Genomic DNA, 20,790 nt, shown 5'->3' with positions numbered 1-20,790 from the left:
TCTCCGCAGCCCCTACTTCTGCATTGGCCAAAATAAAAATCCTAAGGCAGAAAAGGGAAGTAGAGCAGCCCAAGCTCTCTTGCACCTGCAAACGAAAACATCCACTGCATTGGTTTTGCAACCCCCCTCTTTGCCACCCTCCACGGGTGTTTGTTTTTGTCGGGCTGGCTCCCCCAGCACCAGTCCCAGCCAGATCCTGTTCCACAAAATACATCCCCACCACTGAAGGTGTGGGTGGGAAGGGGTCAGATGTAAACCCAGTGTAGGCATGTACCTTTCAGAGGGGCTCATGAGGAGAGAAAGGGGAGGGGAGAAAATACTCTCCTGTCTCCCGAGATTCCCTTCCCTCCTTCACTAGCCATATTTCAATCAGGAAGCACAGGGAGCCAGGGAGCGCACAAAGCACTCAAACTGGAACCTTGCAGGAGCCCAGCTCTGCCTGCCCATTCTAGGAGTGGGGGAAGGGTAAGAATTTGGGCAGGGCTTGAGCTGAAATGGCATTTGGTTGCTTCTGATTTCCTCGCAGCTTTTGCAGTGGGGCAAGAACTCCATCCCTGCAAGCCACTCGCCTTTTGAATGCCCACGCATTCAAACTGTATGGCTGGCACTTCAGGGTCACTGAAGTGGCTGCTGCAGTTTGAAACAGGACCTCTTGTTGCATTTTTTGGGTTGCTTAACCCCCTCCCAATGCAATAAAGCAGGTAAGTAAGGATGCAAAAAGATTACCCAGAGGACCAAAAGCTTGGAAAAGGATGAAAGAACACTCCAACTACAAAAAAAAAGATTTATTTTTTGACAGCAAATAAACACCCCTCCACCCCCTGCCCCCCCAAATTTGCAGTTTTCTGTAATGGGGAACTTGATCAGGTTTCTTTTTCTGCCAGAGACAGAGGAGCAGATATATCACGGAATCATGGAATCGTTGAATGTATTGGTGGGAAAGGACCTTAAAGATCACATTCTTTCAACTCCGTGCTGTGGGCAGGACCAACTTTCACTAGACCAGGTTGTCCAGAGCTCCATCCAGACGGGCCTTGAATACTTTCAGGGATGGGGCACCCACAACTTCTCTGTGCAACCTTTTCCAGTGCTGCACCACCCTCTGTAAATGGTGGTGAGGCAGTAAAGTATTTCTTCCTAATACCTAAACTAAAGTTATTCTCTTTCAGTTTGAATCCATTCCCCCTTGTCCTTTTGCTGCATGTTCCTATAAAAAGTTCCTCTCCAGCTTTCTTGTAGGCTTCCTCAGGTACTGGAAGGCTGTAATTAGGTCACCCCTAAGCTGTCTCTTTTCCAGACTGAGCAAATTCATTTCAGGTTTTCCTCGTGAGAGAAGTGCTGCAGCATTCTAATAATTTCTTGTTCCTGCTCTGGACCTGCTACAACGGGTCAATGTCCTTCCAGTGATGAGGACTCAAGAGCTCGATGGAGCACTCCAGGTGGAGTCTCACTAGAGCAGGGTAGATGGGCAGAGTCACCTCCCTCAACCTGCTGGGGACACTGCTTTTGTTGCAGCCTAGGACACCAGCCCAGGCAAGTATCAGACATCTGCTGGGAAATCTTGTGCTTTTATCTGCTTCTCTCCTAGCACACTCTCAGGCAGGTGGCTGTGACAGCAGAGCATGCAGGAGCCCTAGGAAAGCCTTATTTGCAATGCAAGGTTAAAACACACCAAGTTCAACTTAACATCCAGTGTTGTTTAGGGAAAGTGGAAACAGGTGGAAAAGATGAACATTTTTTATGACAATTTTGTATCCTGTGGGCTGATACATTTTTGTAGTTATACTGAGATTACATTGTCACAGCCATACTGATTTCCATGGAATAATTTCTTATTTGTATTCCTGTAATCAGGCCAAGAAGAATCAAATTTTCTGTTTAAACCATCTCTTCATTCAACTGTAGATTTTCATGCTCTCCTAGATGAGTTCCAGACTAACTGTACAACTGTATAGATGAGGATTGCTGAAGGTATGATGTCCTTCTTGATAATTTTCAGTTTTGCATTTCCACAGATTCAGTCTTATTCGCTGCTAAGACTTGCAGCTCCCATTTATTTTGGTGAGAATTAGGAATTTCTGGCCTGGCAAAGTTCCATTCTCTGAAGGCTGTGATAAGCAGATATAAACACATGCAGAAATTGTTGTATGACTCCAATGTTCATCTTTTGTCTACAGTGTCAGTTTGCTTTCAGTTTCTTGACAAGATTAAAAAATCAAAAGTAGAAAAGAGCATGAAATAGTTGTGGCAACATATAGAACTGGGAAAGCAGTAGCATCTCCTAGTTTACAGAATGAGGAGTTTAACTGACCCATTCTCTTTCTGTACTTTTAAAAACACCAGTTGCAAACCAGTGCAGATAGGAATCCTGTGTCTAATGCTAACCAGGGCAGGGAGAAGGCAAAAGAGCAGCTCTTCCCACACTGGTGTTTGCTTTTTCTTCTTAAAGATGTGCATGCAGTTCAACATTTGTTTTCAAAAGCTTACTGAGTGCATACCTATCTCCTGGCTGCTGGTCTGACAGGGAGTTACAGGTGTGTGTCCTTGCAGAAGGCATGCTGTCAGTCATGGCACTCAAAGGTGATTTCTTAGTCTGAAGCCAAATCTTGGCTTCAAGCAGAAAAAGGAAACCCAAGTAACTTGACTATGGTGAGAGTAAGCAAAAGTCATGTAATCAGAAAATCATGTTTGTGAGGAAATTTGGTAAAACCTTTCTTGGTAGTTACAAAGAAAAGGTGATGGGAAGCACTGTTCTGCATAAGTCTCTCCTGCCACTGAAATGTGTTAAAAAAGCTCACATAGATGTCAAAAAAAAGTAATCCCAAAAAATTTCTATAACTGAGGCTCAGTGAATAAGAGTAACACTACGCGTATGATAATGTACCCAAATGACAAAAAATCCAAAACTTTCTTGTCCAAGGAAATTTTTGGCACATGCAAGGCAAGTATCATAGTTAAATGGTTCTGGAAAGGTGCTCTGAGACCCCCGTGGCTGCAGGGCAGCTGCCGGCACTGCCGGTCGCGACAACGAGCCCGACGCCTGCGCGGGAGGCCTGCGCGGGAGGCCTGCGCGGGAGGCCTGCGCGGGAGGCCTGCGCGGGAGGCCTGCGCGGGAGGCCTGCGCGGGAGGCCTGCGCGGGAGGCCTGCGCGGGAGGCCTGCGCGGGAGGCCTGCGCGGGAGGCCTGCGCGGGAGGCCTGCGCGGGAGGCCTGCGCGGGAGGCCTGCGCGGGGCCGGGCCCGGGGCTTGGGTGTGGCCTGGGGTATGTGAGGCGTGGCCTGAGGCAGCGGGGGCGTGGCCTGGGGCGGTGGGGGCGGGGCTGTGGTTCCGGTGCGCGGCGGCGGCAGCAGCGGGATGAATGAGGTGGAGGGGCTGCGGCAGCGGCGACTGCCCCGCCCGCAGGTCATCACCGACGACAGCCCGGCGCAGGAGGCCAAGGAGGGCAGGTGTGTCTTCGTGCGCGGTGCCGCCCGGCGGGGCGGGCAGAGGGCCTGCTGTGACGCTGCGGCTGTGGGGCCGCGGTTGGGCCCGGCCCGAGGAATATATGCCTGGGTAGTGTGCTGGGAGGAGGCAGGTTCTGCCCGCCTGGTGCGACCCGGCGAGGGAGCAGCAGGTCTGGGTCAGAGTGCGCAGGGAGGAGCTGGAAGGGACTGGCTGGCTGCCCCGCGGCTGTGCGGGTTGAGGCCGCATTTCGTCTCGCGTGGCTGGAGGCACAGGTTGGTGCTGGGTACCCGCGGGTGTCAGCTTGCGGGTACCTCCAGCACCTCGGCTCTCCCCAGTGCTCCTTCTTCTGCTCGAGGTCGCTGACGGGGAGGAGGAGTTGGGACAGCGCCTGCCTACCTGCTTTGCCGAGCTGCAAGAAGAGTTTTTAATAAAGGAATAAAAAAAGAAAAGCAAAGAAAAGCAAAGAAAAAAAGTTTTAATTTATGGCTGTTTTTTTTTCTTAATATAGATCTGTTTAAGTACTGTTTATCATTTGCTAGTGAGGAGTTAACAGTTATCCCATTGTGGCTTGCACGGGTTTATTGTGGGTGTGATTAAGCCTTGTATAACTGTTTATATCTTGGCAATAGTTTAACGACAATTCTACAAGTGTCTGAGACATATAAGCAATCTCTTTGTGGCTAAGTTAAAAAAGATTCTATTTACTATTTTCTGTTTAGGAATTTTATAAATAAAATAGCTTCACTATAACTAAGGTAATAGCTGCCATAAGAAAGTGGTAGTATTTGCCTTTCATTGAATAAGGTAGTTGATGACTTTTAATACTTTTGTTCACCATCTTTTATGTCTCTGCTGATTTGAGTACTTTTCAGATTCTTATATCTGCCCTTCAGAGTCATCAGAATGAAAGACTGTCTGATGGCTTGCACATATAGTCCCTGGTTTTGAAGAAGAGCATAAGCATCTCTGAACTTGGGACTGCTTCTCCTGGCTTCAGCCTCTTTTGGTAACTGCTCAAATCAGTTGAATATCTAGGGCTCCATCAATGATCCAGAGTATTCACAGTTCTCGTGTTCTCATGTCCTGCATGAAAAAAGTGGAGGAAATTCTAGGGCCTGCCATTTTTCTGGCTGGGAGCCATGGCAGAAACTCCTGAGGACAGTTGCTTTTCCCTCCAGCCCAGCAGTGCTTCTGCCAAGCGGATGAGGCAGCCTGGGCTCCTAGCTAGGGTGACCCATGGTATTGTCTTGCTAGCTTACTGTGTGTCTTCAAGAGCTGGTGTAATGGCTTCTTTTTTTAGTTCACAGTGACAGCTAAATTGCTGTTATTATAGCTGGAGTCCTGGTAAGTTGCATTATCGAGATTTGTGGCTGCAGGCCATGTAGGATTAATTATCAGAGACATAATTAACAAAGGATTTCTGTTTTGCTTATCACTGTTGGTGAACCTTTACTTCAGTGATTCTTTCCTGTGACTTAGAGTTGTCATTATTCTTTATCGTGTCCTTTGATAATGATTCTGAGCAGCTGACTTGTTTTTTTTAAAGTTTTTGGGTTTTACTTGAATTCTTGTGGTTTCAGCAGTGTCTAACTAGGTCTTGCAATTTGCAGGCTTGAAGTGTGAGTTTGCTTGTCACCTTATTCTTCCTGACTTTTTCCTTCGTTGTTAGTTCCTTGCAGGTTTGAATGAGGATCAGAAATATGACTTTTACTGAAATCATGCCTTCAGGAGCTTTAATTAAGCTGTGGTAGATGAGTTCCCAATTAAGTTGACTGTGGTAGATGAGTTCCCATTCATCTTTATCTGCTTCCTTTTGTGTGAGCTGTTCTCAGCTGTCACAAAGATGCTCAGGTGTCTGCTGACAGTACTTTGAATATTAGAGTGTTGAGGCTTCATTTTTTGAAGGCAAGGTCAACAACCGAAGTCTTTGTGTAAACTTGGGGATTGCCTTGTATCTTTACCCCATGCTCTTGGATTCCAAATCCAAGGGGAGACAGACTGAGAGGTTATTGCTTCCTCAAGACATCAAGCAGGAAGTGCTGAATCATTTTGATTGATTGTAAGGGCAGTCTGTCTCTTGGGAAATATGAAGAGGTCAGTGCAGGCGAAAAAGCTTGTTTGAAGCAGTTTCCCAGCCTGATCCAGCTCAGATGGAGACAGGCTTAGTGCTGTAACACTGCTGAAGTTCAGGATGGGAATGCTGCGCTCTTGAGAGCAAGAACTAAAATTTATTTTTTAATATATTCCAGAGCAGGAATACTTGCACATGCTTATGGAAAGGAAGTAGGCTCAGGTGGTTAGTACCATAGGGGAGCTGAGAAAAAATTGGTGTCTAACAGCACTTATTGAAACAGGTTGAACTGTCTGTCATGGCAGGCTGTCAGCATCCTTGTGGCAGTCACCTCATCACAGCCTGGTGGTTTGTGTGGTGGCTTGTGACAGCCTGCTGAGTGCTGTGCAGGGCTGGGGAAACTGGGGCAGGACTTCATCCAAACTGCCTACGTCTGCTGCCAGGAGAGAGGGGCTGACAGCAATTTGCCATCAGGAAAGAGATGTGATGAATTATGAATGTCCGAATTTCTATACATTGTGCATGCAAGCACTGAGTGAATCCAGGCCTAGTTCGGACCTTGCTGTTCTAACTGGTAATCCCAAAGGTTACCTTGATGCTGATATCAGTACTACAAGTACATGTCATTAGCTCCCCAGTTGTGATATTTGTGCTCTGGGCAGTAGTTCACATTTCCTACTGTCTGGATGGTTGGCTAATGAAGGACAAAACAATGGAAGTGGTCCAAGGATTAGTGCAGAACCATCAAGCAGTTTGTCTTTATTTAACTGATACTGCAAAGGGACTGGGTGGCTGGGCCAGTTAATGGTTCAGAACAGGTAAAATTGTGAGAGCTGCTTCGCTACTTCAAAACTTGAATTTGTTGAACTTGGCTCTGTGCTTTCCTCTGTGAATGCCTGATTGATTTCTCTGAACTTTTTGAGAACTGTAGTGGTTTAAAACCAGCTGGGATTAAACTCCACATAAGATGCTCCCCTTCCCCCTGCCCTCCTTTGGTGAGAGAGGGACAAGGGCAGAAACTATGGGTTGAGATAACAATTTACACACACAATGGTGCTCATGGTTATTCCCAAGACAAGGACGAGATGGTGGATGTTTCTGCAGCTAGCACCCCATAGCCTCCTGAGACAAAGACAAGATGGCAGATGCTCTCTGCAGCTGGCCTTCCCAGTTCCTGAGCCTGAGACAATGAAAAACAGTGACGGACAAACCCCCCAAAAGCTGGATTGTCTGTATTGTGCCATGCTGCCCGCTCCCCTCAGCTGTGTTTTCCACTTCAGAGTCATGTCTGTGGCTTGGCTGTGTTTGGCAGGATTCAGCAGTGTTTGACTGGGTTCGGCTCGGCTAGGTTCACCACCACTCTGTTCCCTGTGGCTGCTTCTGGCACCAGCACCCCTGATGGGCGCAGTCCACTGGGCTCAGCTACGTTTGCTGCCTGGAGCTGCACAATCCTGAGGGATAGGAAGGGACAAGGTCCACAGTGCTGGTCCCAGCAAATTCTCTGAGGAAGAAATGGAACAAAATGGCACAGGTCCAGTGTACATTCGCTTTTTTCTTTCCCCTGAAACCACACCCCCCCAGTGATGATGGAAGTGGTATAGAATAGCAACCTCACCAAACCCATATGGCTCTAGGCCCTACTCCCCTGCAGCTAGGACAAGAACAAAACCCAGTCTTCTCCTGTGGAAGAACAGTTTTTACTTTTTTTTGTTGTGTGCCTTGATGGGTAAATAGAAGATAATTTCTTTTGTGTGCTTCGTTTTGAGTTTCAAACCAGAGTTCACTAAGTTAAGCAACCATTCATTTAACTTTCTCTGTTTGTTGTTTCAGTGGAACTTTTCATTCAGAATTTGTGCTGGGATGGAAACCATGGCCAAAACTGAAGATTAAGTTTAAAAAACCCCAACCAAACAATTCACTTCCTCTGTTTCTTGGGTTTTTTTGTTTTTATTTCGGGGTTTTTTTAGTCAGTTGTAACTTGTAGAATGCATGAAACCTGCACATGAAAATGCTTTACCTCATATGATACCAGTATGCTGACCTTTCTCTTATCCTAAAGTGTTCGAATTGCACCTTGAAGGTCAAGATGGTGGTTGGGCAAAAGTGTTTCTGTTTCCTCTTCTGAAGAAAATAGGCTGCTACAGAATTTTTGAGGACTGTTGCACCTGTAAGCAGCTTAACATGTTAATCCTGTTTCTTGTCTGGTTTGGCAGTACTTACAGCAGCAAGGTGTTCCGTGTTACCTTCTTGACTTTGGCTGCGTCTCTGACTGTGCCGCTGCTTGGAGTAACTGTTCTACTGGATTGTCCTATAGACCCTCAGCCTATAAGGTAAACTGTTGCTTTGCTTTGGAGTAAATGTTCCTGAAGCATAACTTCTCCTACGTGTTCTGTTGTTTTGTTTCAACAAACAAGAGTTAACAGCATAAAGTGGTTCTAACTGGATTAAGAAGTTGGGGAGTGATTGCGATATTACCTGTTCCCAGTCTGTTTCTGAGCCATCTTGTGTAGTTGTGTGTCACTACTGATCATCAAAGGAACTGAATTACTTTCTTTGATTATTAATATGGAAAATTTTCTGATATCCAAGCTGTCAGTGGAACTTGTGATTACACATATGTGCTCTTGCCTTCTGTGAGACAAGAACTGCAATTTCACTAAGGACCAAGCTGTACCCCTGATATTATCATTCTGTCAAAGAGAGGCAGCTTATCTGAGAATGAAAAATGAAAATGGATAACCTGACTGAGTTGATTTGGTGCTTTGTATCAGGGGAATCATATGATGATGTTACGTTTAAATGCAGATCTCATAAAGCAATGCAGCTAGGTGTCTGAATTCATAAACATCTCAACTGAGGTATGTGACCTGTATTGGGAGTTGTGTGTTAAATGCTTTGACAGCTACCCTAGGGTGGAGTGAGGCTGTTTAGCGCTGCTGGCATTTTGAAGTAGATAAAAATGCTCTGTCTGATAAATATTTATGATCAACTTGATAACTGCTTAATGAAAAGGAACAACAACACTGCAAACATCTCCAAAGTTGAAAGAAACTGTAAATGTGGTTGGGTGGTACTTACAAGTCTTGCCAGTAGGCTATTAGACATAAGCTGCCTCAATGCAGATCGTAGTGAAATACTTTATACTGTGATTTGGTTTAACAAACCCGAATTCCCTAAAATACATTGCAACTGAACAGTAATTTTAAAAGCCAATTGGAACAGGTTGCCCAGAGAGATTGTGAAAAAACATGTAGGAATCTCACTGGCTAATACTGAAGTAGTAAGCCACTGGAAACTATAACGAATAATAGGGGGGAGAAAAAACTCCCTGTGAAATTCCTGCAACTCTGTTTTATTTCAAATTCTTTCTCTGTAAGTCTGTCTTGGATAATATTGATCCCAGGGAGTTTTTTCTGCTTGCAAACACAACTGTCCAAAGTTCCCAGCAAATGAGTTCCTTATCTGAAGCCTCTTATCCTCATCTGAAACTCTCTAAGCTTGGAAGAAGGGATGGAAAACAAATTTGTGTTACCACTGTGAAGACAATTCTCCTGTAAATCTCTTCTGGACAGAAGCTAATAATTCAGTTGTTTTTGTCACTGCAGTAATATATACTTAAAGAAAAGTTTGCTGTCTGTAACCAGACAGATAGGAGTATGTATTTTTCTCTGTTTCTGAATTATTCGTGTTGTGAACCTGTTTTCCTCAATTGTCATGGCTTTCATAGTTTCCAGTTTCAGTTGACTTTTTTCTTCCAGTTACTGAATCTTTAGAAATTGTAATGATTTTCACCATATGAGCAGTAGATTTGCAACGTGGTTGGTGACAAATAGGTCCTGGATTCTATGACCATGGGTAAATTTTGGAGTCAGACCTCGTGTTTTAAATATTCTCTGGGTGTAAGGCATTTGCTTATGATCATATAAAGGGTTATTAAAAGAAAAAAAAATCGAAAAATTATTTCAAAACTTGGCCTGCGTATCTTTAGCATACTCCTGTGAATGAACAACTTGAAATCCTTGACTCATGGAGACTGAGGGGCTTATGTGTTAAGAGCTTTTAAGAACTTAAGAGGCTGAAACATATTCAAGTTCAGTTAAGGCTGGTTTTGGAGTCTGGTATTTTAGTTAGAGTTGTAGGCATCTTACTGCTTCCCTTCTCTGTATCTCTGTAGTTGGAACCCTAGTTGGCTTGAAACTGATTGTTTATGTAAAGGGCTTGCAAGATTGGACCTTATTTTGTCATTTTGAAATTGGAGTTCAATACCCTTTAAGTTCATGTGCAACTTACTCCTTTGAGTTGGTCTTTCTCTAAGGGCCTGCATTCAAGTTATGAACAAGACTATATATTTCAATATGGTATGAAAGCATGTGTGTCCTAGTGTTCAAGCTACTGGAACACTTTTCCCCCTAGCTGTAAGCTGGGGGGAAATAATTAAGTTTTTTTTTCTCTGAAAGTGCTGTACATTGTCAGGTCTCAGTGTATTGTAACATACCAGGGTTGAATTTGTACATATCGACTTAGGAAAAATATTCTGGTACAAACAACTCATTCAGCTGAGAAAACTGCTACTCTTTTGTGTTATGGCAATGCACAAATCCTTTGCTTTTGTGTAAGATAGGTGAACTGTTGGACTTGAAGATGTATAGATTTCTTAGGAACACATAACTGCAACTTTTCTGATGAACAGAACCAGGAAATTGTTGTGATCCTTGAAGAACAAGAGTCAATATTTCAGCTTGTTAGTTGTGGGTGTTTTTAAATACGCTTTATGTAAAGCATAGGTCAGGGTTGCAGGAGTTGGCAAACTAGGGAAAAAACGATCCAATGTGTTGCTCAAGAATGTTTGCATTTTGTGCAAAGCATCACGGGGTCTGTATTCTGTTTTGTAGTTTGAAGGAACCTCCCCTCCTGACAGGTGTACTAGAGCCCAATATCAAGTTACGAAAAGCTGAGCGGTTATGGGAAAACCAGCTGTATGGACCAGAGTCCATTGTCAATATTGGGGGTAAGCACTGTCAAAATAAGCTTTTAAAGAAGGGTCTTTAAATGTTGCTCCATCGATAAAGAGTTTGTTCAGCAGTATACCTCTTAGATAACAAACTCTGTAAGTTATTTTGAATGTGCAGGTTTTTGTAAAAGTAATTGTGTTAGGCAGCAATGTACTGCTTTTCTCCTCTTTCGTGAGAATAAAATAAATCTTGTTGCCAGATTAAAAATCCCTGTCCTCGACTGAAAACATCAGCAGTGTAGTCAGGGGCTACGAGGAAGTGGTCCCATTTTTCATTTGACTAGCTCTTAACTGGGAATTAATTTTTACCTGCTCTTTTAATGGTCATTGCCACTGAGGGAGCTGAGTTTTATGGTCTTCATATTTGCTTTTATGACAGAAAAACCCTCAAATTGGTAAATAGCATATTTACATTTTAGTGATGTTGCACAATATCATATCCCATATTCATAACTCCTTCATATTCCATATTCATAACTCCTAAAACTTGAATCCTTCCTCTTCTTTTTGAATTGCAAGAAATCTAACCAACACAGGTACCATCCTGTACTTCTCCCTCACGGAATGTGTGTTCTCCCCAAATCACAAACCCATGCCACCTCTGAGCACTTTCTTAATGAATTATCTAGACTTCTAATGGTGTGACCCTCTTAGCAGGAATCTAGCATTGTGCAGGGCTTGTTTCCTGTGCCTCCTGAAGGAAGGATAAGGCTAGAAACTACTCTTTACATGAGTCCTTGAGTGCTTTTTCTGTGAAAGGGAAAGGGTGTGGGAGTTCCAAGCAAGGCCCTTCCTGAAAAATCCTTCAGTACAAGAGGTGCTCAGTAATCATGTATTTTTTTTTTCCTTCTGCTTTATCTTCTAATAAATTAGTAAAATATTTTTAAGAAATTATTTTACCTGGTAAGAAACTACTGTAAATTCCTTCCTCAGATTACACTTTTTATCACATTGTAAACAGAGATAGGTAAAAGTGATTACCTGAAGCTGTTGATTCTTTTATGTTGCCTGGTTTTGTCAATCTCTTTGGAAACTCTTTAAAGAAACCTTCCTGCAAGGGACTATGACCTATGGGTGAAATAATCAACCTGACTGGAAATAAATGTTGGAGTCTTCTTATTCCCTTTTAAAAGTGTAATTAGCAAACCTAAAACATCAGTTAAATTAGAGATGGAAAAGTTCAAGCAATGGGCTCTACTAATCTAACGGTGTTTCATTTAGTTTGGTTGTATGGAAAAGTTTGTGTTGTTTGTATTCAGTTAATGTCTTATGCTATCACACAGCTTGGCATGAATGCAGTAATTTGGCAATGCTTTTGATTTGTATGGTTGTTCAATTGCCATAGTTTTTTGTTATTCATCTCCAGAACTGATCCAATATGAGCATTGGCACATGTCCAGCAGCCAACGTGGACTGTATCCGAATGAGAAGTTTTATCTAGTCAGTCTCTCATCGAAGATAAATGCAGTGTCTGACTAAATTTTGTGATGATGTAGAAATTTACCCAGATGGATCCAATGACTGGCCATTAAGTTATGTTTACCTTTAACTAAGAACTTAGACCACCTGTGGGTGAAAAGCTTCATATCCTATAAACACTCCCAAGGTTTAAATCCTTCCCCTTCTTCTTGAGTTGGAAGAAATCTAACCAAATGCTCTTATTTGCCTTCATTTTTTCCCCTTCCATGTATTTTTCTTTTGCTATGACTGAAGAAGTCTGTCACTTCACTGTATCTTAAACCAGAATTCTACTACATGCTAGTAGAAGGATCATGTAGAAGGATGTTTGCCGCTGTGGGTTTGTGATCAAGCTAATCAGTTGCTTTTGCAGATATACTATTTACTGGGACAGCTGATGGGAAGATTATCAAAATTGAAGATGGGGAAATACAAACAATATCCAGAATTGGCCATGGTCCTTGTGGTGAGTGACAGCTCCTGAACATAGTGTATCTGAAAATGTCTGGCTCAAGGGTATGTGTTGCTTAAACTATGTTCAGTCTGGATTGCTCATGCAAGTGCTTATCTTCCTCTACAGAAATTTGTAACAGATATATTAATATATTTTTATGAATGAAGTATGAGTGGAGATAGGTACATTGGAAGGAAGAGCAGAACAGAGGGCCAAAAGAATCAGAATGGGTGCTCTTAGACAACAAAGCACAGAGTTTCCAGCAGTAAAATTAAGTAATGCAGGGGTTTTTGTGTCATAACTACAAGGCCTACACTCTTGTAAGGCTGCGACATGGATGACTTGTTGGCAGAAGATCCTGCATCTTAACATCAGGAGGAAGATGAGGTTGAAGTGCATCACAAACAACATTCCTTTTCCTGTTTGTCCATCTAGAAAAAAAAATCTATCTTGAGAAAAAAGTGGGCAGCAACCTGGCCTAATATTTGTGGAAGCTGAAGTCAGCACGATTCTGAGGTGAAAGGCCACCCCATAAAAGCTGAGGACTCCTAAACAAGTGTGAATGAATGAACTCTGAGATAATGTGTGAGTGGAAAAGATCAACTTACTTACAGAATTTTGCCTTGCATTTTGTTGTACCTATTTCCCTTCCTCTGTTTGTAAGTACAGTGGGAATAGTGGCTGCACTTGCTTTAGCAGAGATCTTGCCTGGGTCATGATGTTTTTGTTTTCTCACTGCTAAACTGGAGTTATTTCTTGTTGAATTCTACACTTCTTTCTGAATGACTTATTTGCTTCATTTAATGAGATTTCTGGAACTGGGTGAGAAAAACTGGTGGTGGCTTGTTTATTAACAGAACCAATTCTATGAGAAGGTTAATGTTGGCCATCTCAGTAGTGCCTGGGCAGTCTGAGAAGCCTGGCTGGTGTTTGCTGGGACTGTGGGTAGTTTTGTTTGCAGTAGCCTTGTAGAAGCTTACCTGAGGTTCTGCAGCCCTGTGCTAGTTGACAGAAGTTATGGTCAGGAACTGTTGCTGTCCTCTCATTGGCACATTCATCGTATCATCTATATAACTTTATGTGGATGTTCACATGAGTAGACTCTGGACTGATTTGGAAGCACTCTCTTGGCTGCCTGACAGGTAGGACAGCCTTGGTGCTGGCAGCCAACAAAGTCTGCTGCCAGCAATAAGAAGCTGGATTTGCAGCTGCTGCTTAGGCAAGAAGGTAGATTGGGATGGGTGTGAAGAATCACCTTTCTCCTGTTCATTTACATTGGACTTGTACAGCTTGTGAGAGGTGGGAAGGTTATGCTGCTCTGTTTCTTTAGGGCCAAAGTGGTAACGGAGTGCCTGGACTTTTGTGCTCCTTGAGTTGGGGAGAGAAGTGGAAATGCTGTAGCCAACTGCCTTCTCCAGAAATTTCTCAAGCTAATTTTTCAAACTGTAGATGTTCTGAACTTCTTAGCTCTTCAGGACTCAAGTATCTCCTTGAATTTGTCTAAATTCTTCAGATTTGCAGTATTCCCCTTGCTCTTCGTGTAGAAGTATTCAATGTCTGTGTCTTGAGAAAGCAGCTATTTCATGACAATGTTGGACCTTTCCAGAAAAAGAAAAGTTTTTTTAATTAAAAATTAATTTAATTAAAAAAACCTAATTCCACGAACCTGCAGTAAAACTGATTCTTTCTGAGAAGAAGCATTTAATTAAATTCAATTTTCTGATATTTAACCCTATTTGAGGCAGCTGTTAGCTAGTTACTAGGCTGGCAGATTATATGATTCTTTCTAGACTGGTGAAAACATGGCATGGGGATATCTGTTTCACTCACACCTAGAAAAGTAGGAATATTTTCTTTAATGAAGGTATGTGCCATATGTATGCCACAGAGATTTTTAAGCTACAGTTTGAGCCAGGTGCCCACCAAGCTGCTCTATCATTCTCCTCCTTAGCAGGATGGGGGAAGAAAGGAAGACAAAAGAAAAAACCTCTTAGGTTAAGATACAGACAGTTTACTGAAACAAAAGCAAAGGTCACATGTGCAAGCAAAGGAAAAAAAAGCCCCAAACCCTCAAATGTTTTATTCTCTACTTCCCATCAGCAAATGATGTCTGACTGCTTCCTGGGAAGCAGGGCCTTGGCACATGTAGATTGCTTTGAAAGATGAATGTTGTAAATAATGAATGCCTCCCCTTCCTACTCCTTTCTCTTACATTTTATATCTGACCTAATACCATAGGATGTGGAATATCCCTTTGGTCAGTTTGGGTCAGCTCTCTTGGTTATGTCCCCTCCCAAGATCTTGCCCAGTCCCAGCCTACTGGAGAGGGGAGTGTTGGAGAGAGCATTAATGCTGTGCCAGCACTGCTCAACAGTAGCCAAAACACTGGTCTGTTATGGACACCTTTCTAGCTGCCAAAGCAAAGCACAGCATTGTGAGGGCTGCTGTGGGGAAAATGAACTCCATCTTACCCAGATCCAATACACTTATGTAGGTAGCCAGAATGCCTTGTATTTATTTCTATTTGGAAAACCATTTTAAAACTGTTTCCTAAGGAACCCGCGAAGATGAGCCAACGTGTGGAAGACCACTTGGCATCAGAGTTGGGCCAAATAACACTCTTTTTGTGGCAGATGCTTATTATGGACTCTATGAAGTTGATCCTGATACAGGTATGACCTTTCTACTCAGAAGTTCCGTTCCACTGACAAATCTGGGCTTCATTTGCAGTTTTGCCAGATACTGCAGGCCAAAAAACAATGCCTGTCTTCTTTGTAAAGTGATTTGAAGCTGTCTGGATGAAATGAGTCATGCAAGAACTTGATATTTATTTTCTTGTAGCAGTCACTTCCTCTCTGTATCTGTCTGTCTGGATCAGTTACTATAACTTATCTTCTGGTGTTACATATTTTTGGTTGTCAAAATTGCTACCTCAGAACCCATGAATAAAGCTCTGTGTAGCTGTTTCGGTTTTCATAAAAAGAAATAAAAAAGATTGTTGTTACATAAACTTTTTGTTGTTTTTTTGCTGTACTTTTGTTTCTGCCTTGATCTTGCTGTGGTAGTGAAAAGCTCGTAACTTCTCTGTAACCTAAATCTACACAAAGGGAAGAAAGATGTATTTTGGTGCAGCTGAAGATCATGTGGCTTGTTCCTGCTGAGAAAGGCACTGTTGCATTGTGCCTTTCAATGTGTCCCTGAGGCAGATCTCAGGGAGCTGTTTAGGAGCTGTGTTGTCAGAAAGTGATAGTTGGTTTTGTGTAGGGTTGATTTTTCTATCAGTTTATCTCTGCACATTGGCTTCAGGGGGGGAGAGGCTGGCCAAATACTAGGTGAAATGTAATAGAAAGATTCAGACTGTGTTGCCCTGGAAGAGTATTTGGATGGCAGACAGCTGTCATAATAGCTCAGTCATGACAAAAACAAGCATACAAAGAAACCCAAACCCTGTGCCTGAAGATGATTTCATTAGATTTTGGTTGATTTTTAGAGATTTGACCTTAATAATTGGCCTGGTAATTTGTGGCAGAGCAGTTCAGTGGACCTGCTGATGTTTTAATGCCTAGAAAGTATTACTCTTTGTTCCTACAGGTTTATAGGGAGAGAAGGAGTAGTGATTGGCTTGCCTGCATCCTTGCCTGCACCCTACTTGCCTGCAGGTTGGGACCTGAGTTTGCACTTTGTTTCATATGAGCTTCAGAAATGTTAAAATTTGGCACTTATCATTAGAGAACATAATCTACTGTTTCAGTTTTTCTGGAGAGTATTTTCTCCTGGTCACTCATGTTGAGTTGTTCCATTACAGGCCAAAACCTTATTGCTTAACAAAGGGGCAGGAATTGAAAAAAAGTGAACTGAATTTCATATTAGTATTTACTCATTTCCAAAGCAGGACATACAAAAACTTGTCTTGTGAGTCTTTTTTTTGTTTCTTTTGTAACCAGGTGAAACGAAAATGCTTGTGTCAACCAAAACAGTAATTGAAGGTCAGAAGTTGTCATTTGTAAATGATCTTACAGTGACCCGAGACGGGAGGAAAATCTACTTCACTGACTCCAGTAGCAAATGGCAAAGACGAGACTACTTATTCTTGATTATGGAAGGCACAGATGATGGGCGGCAAGTATCTCTTCTCTGAGGCATTTAACTTACTGTAAGCTCAGTTATAGGAACGGACTTCACCGCTTCCTCAGTCTTCAAATTTTTTCTCCTTATAAACCACCTGTGCAGACATTGTACTGCTCAGGAGAGGGTAAGAGAATGTGTGGATGTTGCTAAAGAGACCTGCAGCAAAATAAATGAGATTCTTCTTTTTCCTTCAAGAGGACTTGCATGGAACATCTGTTTTAGAAGTGAAGGTGTTAACATTACCTTCAGCTCAAATCCTTCATGAATGCTGCCAGTCTCAAGTGGCTTATTATTTCTTCTGTGTTCATAAACAAATGCTTCCTGGCTATTCTGCCTTTTTAACTTAAGTGAAGTGCACTGAGAAAAGATGGAATGCCTGGAGAATGAAACAGACATGAATAAATATTTGTCTTAACTCAAAAATGCTTTTTTTTAGCCTCCTTGAATATGACACAGTAACAAAAGAAGTGAAAGTCTTAATGGTGGGGCTGAGGTTTCCCAATGGTGTGCAGCTCTCTCCTGCAGAAGACTTTGTCCTGGTGCAGGAGACAACCATGGCTAGAATCAGGAGGTGAGTATGACTTCACTGAATTTATTACCAATCTCTGTTTAGAGATTGTTTAAATAAATGAGTGGAATGACAAAAGAAATCCTACACTTTATTTATGCCTAGTTATAAGTGACAGAGAAGGTGGCCTTCCTCGATACTTGATTTTTTTTATTTTGCTGTAAATATCTGGCATGTGTTCCATTGTGGGCTCCTTACACGGAGTGGAGTAAACTGACTTTTTTTCTGGTGAGAAGAGTGTGGCTGTGCTGTATTTCCCTGAACCTGAGGAATGAAAAAAAAACCCTCTTTTTGAAATGAAATAATTTTGGGACTTTTATTTGTTATTTAGACCGCTTAAGATGTCCTAATCTACTATCTATAACTTTCAGGTATTATGTATCTGGGCTGATGAAAGGTGGAGCAGATATGTTTGTTGAGAACATGCCTGGTCTTCCAGATAATATCAGGTTAAGCAGCTCTGGAGGATATTGGGTAGCTATGGCAGCTGTCCGGCACAATCCTGGATTTTCTTTGTTGGATTTCTTGGCTGAAAAACCATGGATTAAAAAGATGATATTTAAGGTAAAAAAAAAATTAAAAAGAATTTTTTAAAAAAATCACCTTTAGTTTAGGAATGGAAGTGCTAAATATTTGTTTTTTGTGTTTCTTCCTCTTCACAGGAAGACTTAAAAAAATGTTTAGTGTTGTGCTTAAAACTGTTGTTGCTGTCCTCAGGTAGAACAGTCCTTTATATTCATAGGTAGTAAAACAGAATATTCTGAGTTGGAAGGGACCCACAAGGATCATCTAGTCAAACTCTTAAATGAATGGCCTGTACAGGGATCAAACTGTGACACTGGCATTATTAGCACCATGCTCTAACTAGCTGAGCTAATCTGCATTCTGTAAAACTAACATTTGCTTCTCTGGGTAGCGGGTAAACATCTCTTAAGTTGTCTTCCATCTTGATCTCAGGAAAGAAACTGTCTCTACTCTAGTAGAGACAGAAAGGGACTGTCTCTACTCTAGTCATGCAGCAACACAGGATCTACATTTGGATATATGAAGATTTCACTTTTGTACCTGAAGTGCCTAAAATACTTATTGCCAGGTGTCTGAGGAGCGTTTGGGAAGTCTGGCCTGTTCTAATGACTACCCTAGGCATCCTGGGAGACAGTGTGTGTGTTATGGATGGTGTTGGGTGACATTTTGTTCTGATTCAATATGCCTTTTGTTGTGTCACACCCTGAGGATGAGCAAGAATAAGGACTATCTGATGCTAAAGAAATGGCATGGTGCTTTTTGGACAATACAAAGACATAAAAATACTTCTTCTGTCCTTGAAAAAATAAAAATCAACAAGCAGTGTTTAGAATGGAAGCACCATTTGAGCTAAACAAGCTCTGTGCTGTCCCTGTCTCTCCTGGTGCAGTGCAGGAGCCTTAACAAAAAATGATGCTACGGGCAGCAGAGCATGATGGCTGCTTGGCATCAGCTGCACCAGAACAAGCTGATGTCTCCTGCTTGGGCAACCTTTCAGCCTAGCTCTGGAGTAGAGTAAGCTTCTGCTGGTTGTTTTGTTTCTTTTCAAGTTGCCTTTTCACATATTAATGCATTAACCCTGTGTAATAGTCTTTACTCAAATTGTGTGCTTGTGTTCTTAGCTGCTTCTTCCAAGGAGTGTGGAATGGTCTTTGCCTGTATAAATGGCTGAGGTATAATTGTGGAGAACAAAATCTTTTGTTAATTTTCTGTTTTTCTTTTCTTTTTCTTTTAGTTGCTGAGTCAGGAAACCGTGACAAATTTTGTGCCCAAATATAGCCTTGTTGTTGAACTTACTGAGACAGGATCCTACAGAAGAAGCTTTCATGATCCCAATGGAGTGATGGTAGCTTATGTTAGCGAGGCACATGAACACAATGGATATCTTTACCTGGGTTCCTTCCGGTCTCCGTATATTTGCAGAATTAATCTTCAGCATGTTTAACTGTCCCTCCATGATGAAATCCCACTGTCCTATAATATTCCAGAGGTACAAAGGAAGCATATATTTGAGGCAGTTTGACCAAGGACAAAAAGTGAAAGATAGTCTGTTAATATGCAGTAGCACTGTTGCCATAGGAAAACATACAGCTTGCTGTACCTGTTCTCTTCCTTGGTTTGACTGCTCATGTTTTGGAGTTGATGTGCATAATTGTTAATATCTGAGGAGTGTGGTGGGGCAACTTCATTCAGTTATTGGTTCCTCAGAGAACCTCCACTGCTTTTCTGTGCCCAGCCCTGTTTGGAGTCATCTTAAACAGACATCATCGTGTTGCCTTTAATGCAACTTATGTCTTGTTATACTGGAAGGATTTGTGATGTATGGAATTTAATTATGTAATGTTTGAATTGAAGATGATGGCTTGCATGTGTTTATTTCTGTTTTAGAACCTGCTATTTAGGATTACAGTATATATTCTGATGTCATACCATGGTGCTGTGGTAGAGGCAGCAACATCCAGAAATCAACAACATGCCTAGAAATTTAGTTAGACCATTGCGTTTCTTCAATTCCAACCTGTGTAAGTAACATTAGACACTACAATTAGCTGTTAATCAGAACCAAATTTCATTGTTACCTGTGGACTCCTGTGTTTTTTTATAGCATTGTGATCAGATGATGAATGAAAGTTGCATTTTCTATGTTATTAAGGGCTAGTCCCAGCAGGTTTAAAAAGGGTCATATGTAGTATTTCTTCCATATTTATCAGGTCCTGTAAGTCTGCTGTTGATTATCTAGGTAACCATTCCTGAGAGACATGTGAGAGAAGAGGGCCAGCTGCAGGAATCCTCTTCAACATGCTTTTTATGGAGAAATGGTAAAGATTTTGGGGAAGACTGGTGTCTGAAGATGGATGTGGACTCAAAGGCCCCCTGTAAAATCTAGTGATGGTGGATAAGGGAGGAATGGTGGAAGATTTTGGAATGCAATAGTAGCTCATGGATGCTTTCTGTCATTCCAGAGGGAATGATATACTTCCTCTGTTAACAGATACTCTGCTTGGTAAATCCAGAGAATGCTTTTCTGTCAACTGTTGCAAAGGAAAACCTGTGCCATTACATTTTGTGGCTGGAGAGGCTGGCAGCACAAAGGAATTCCAGCCACCTCAGACAGTAAGTCTTCAGAGGCTCAACTTAAATGCCTCTATGCAAATACACACAGCATGGGGAATAAGCAAGAGTTAAAGATGTGCACGTGCCTGCCTGTGGTCTCATTGGCATCACAGAAACGTGGTGGCATGACTTCTATGACTGAAGTGTTGAAAGGATACAGGATCTTGAGGAAGGACAAGCAGGAGGCATGAGGAGAGGGTGTTGCCCTCTGTGTCAGTGACCAGCAGGAGTGCATGGAGCTCTGTCTGCGGATGAATGAGGATCTGACCGAGGGGTTAAGGGTCAGGATTAAAGAGGGAGCAGGGACAGGTGACATTATAGTGGGGGTCTGCTACAGGCCACCCAGCCAAGAAGACTGAGTGGATGAAACTGCCTATAGACAGGAGGGGCCACACGTTCACAGTTTCTGGTCCTCATGGGGGATTTCAATAACCTTGACATCTGTTGGAGGGACAACACAGCAGGGCAAAAGCAATCCAGGAGGTTCCTGGGATGCATTGACAGTAACTTCCTTCTCCA

General features: G+C 42.4%; 1 protein-coding gene across 2 annotated transcripts; it reads left to right on the top strand.

The window, feature by feature from the left end:
* The first annotated feature begins 3,297 nt into the window (after positions 1–3,297).
* APMAP (adipocyte plasma membrane associated protein) lies at positions 3,298–19,735 on the top strand. 2 transcript variants are annotated; one of them, XM_032681609.1, is made up of 10 exons: positions 3,358–3,445; positions 6,827–7,052; positions 7,728–7,844; positions 10,407–10,522; positions 12,357–12,449; positions 14,993–15,109; positions 16,382–16,556; positions 17,002–17,136; positions 17,505–17,697; positions 18,893–19,735. In XM_032681609.1, the coding sequence occupies exons 2-10, from the start codon at positions 7,027–7,029 to the stop codon at positions 19,100–19,102; spliced, it is 1,182 nt and encodes a 393-aa protein (XP_032537500.1). In that variant the 5' UTR covers positions 3,358–3,445; positions 6,827–7,026; the 3' UTR covers positions 19,103–19,735. The 2 variants fall into 2 exon arrangements, with proteins under 2 accessions (XP_032537498.1, XP_032537500.1); XM_032681607.1 differs by lacking the exon at positions 6,827–7,052 and having other exon boundaries at positions 3,298–3,445.
* Positions 19,736–20,790: the final 1,055 nt, after the last annotated feature.

This window comes from Chiroxiphia lanceolata, chromosome 3, assembly GCF_009829145.1.
Source record: "Chiroxiphia lanceolata isolate bChiLan1 chromosome 3, bChiLan1.pri, whole genome shotgun sequence".
Taxonomy (NCBI): domain Eukaryota; kingdom Metazoa; phylum Chordata; class Aves; order Passeriformes; family Pipridae; genus Chiroxiphia; species Chiroxiphia lanceolata.
This window is presented reverse-complemented; position numbering and strand designations above follow the sequence as displayed.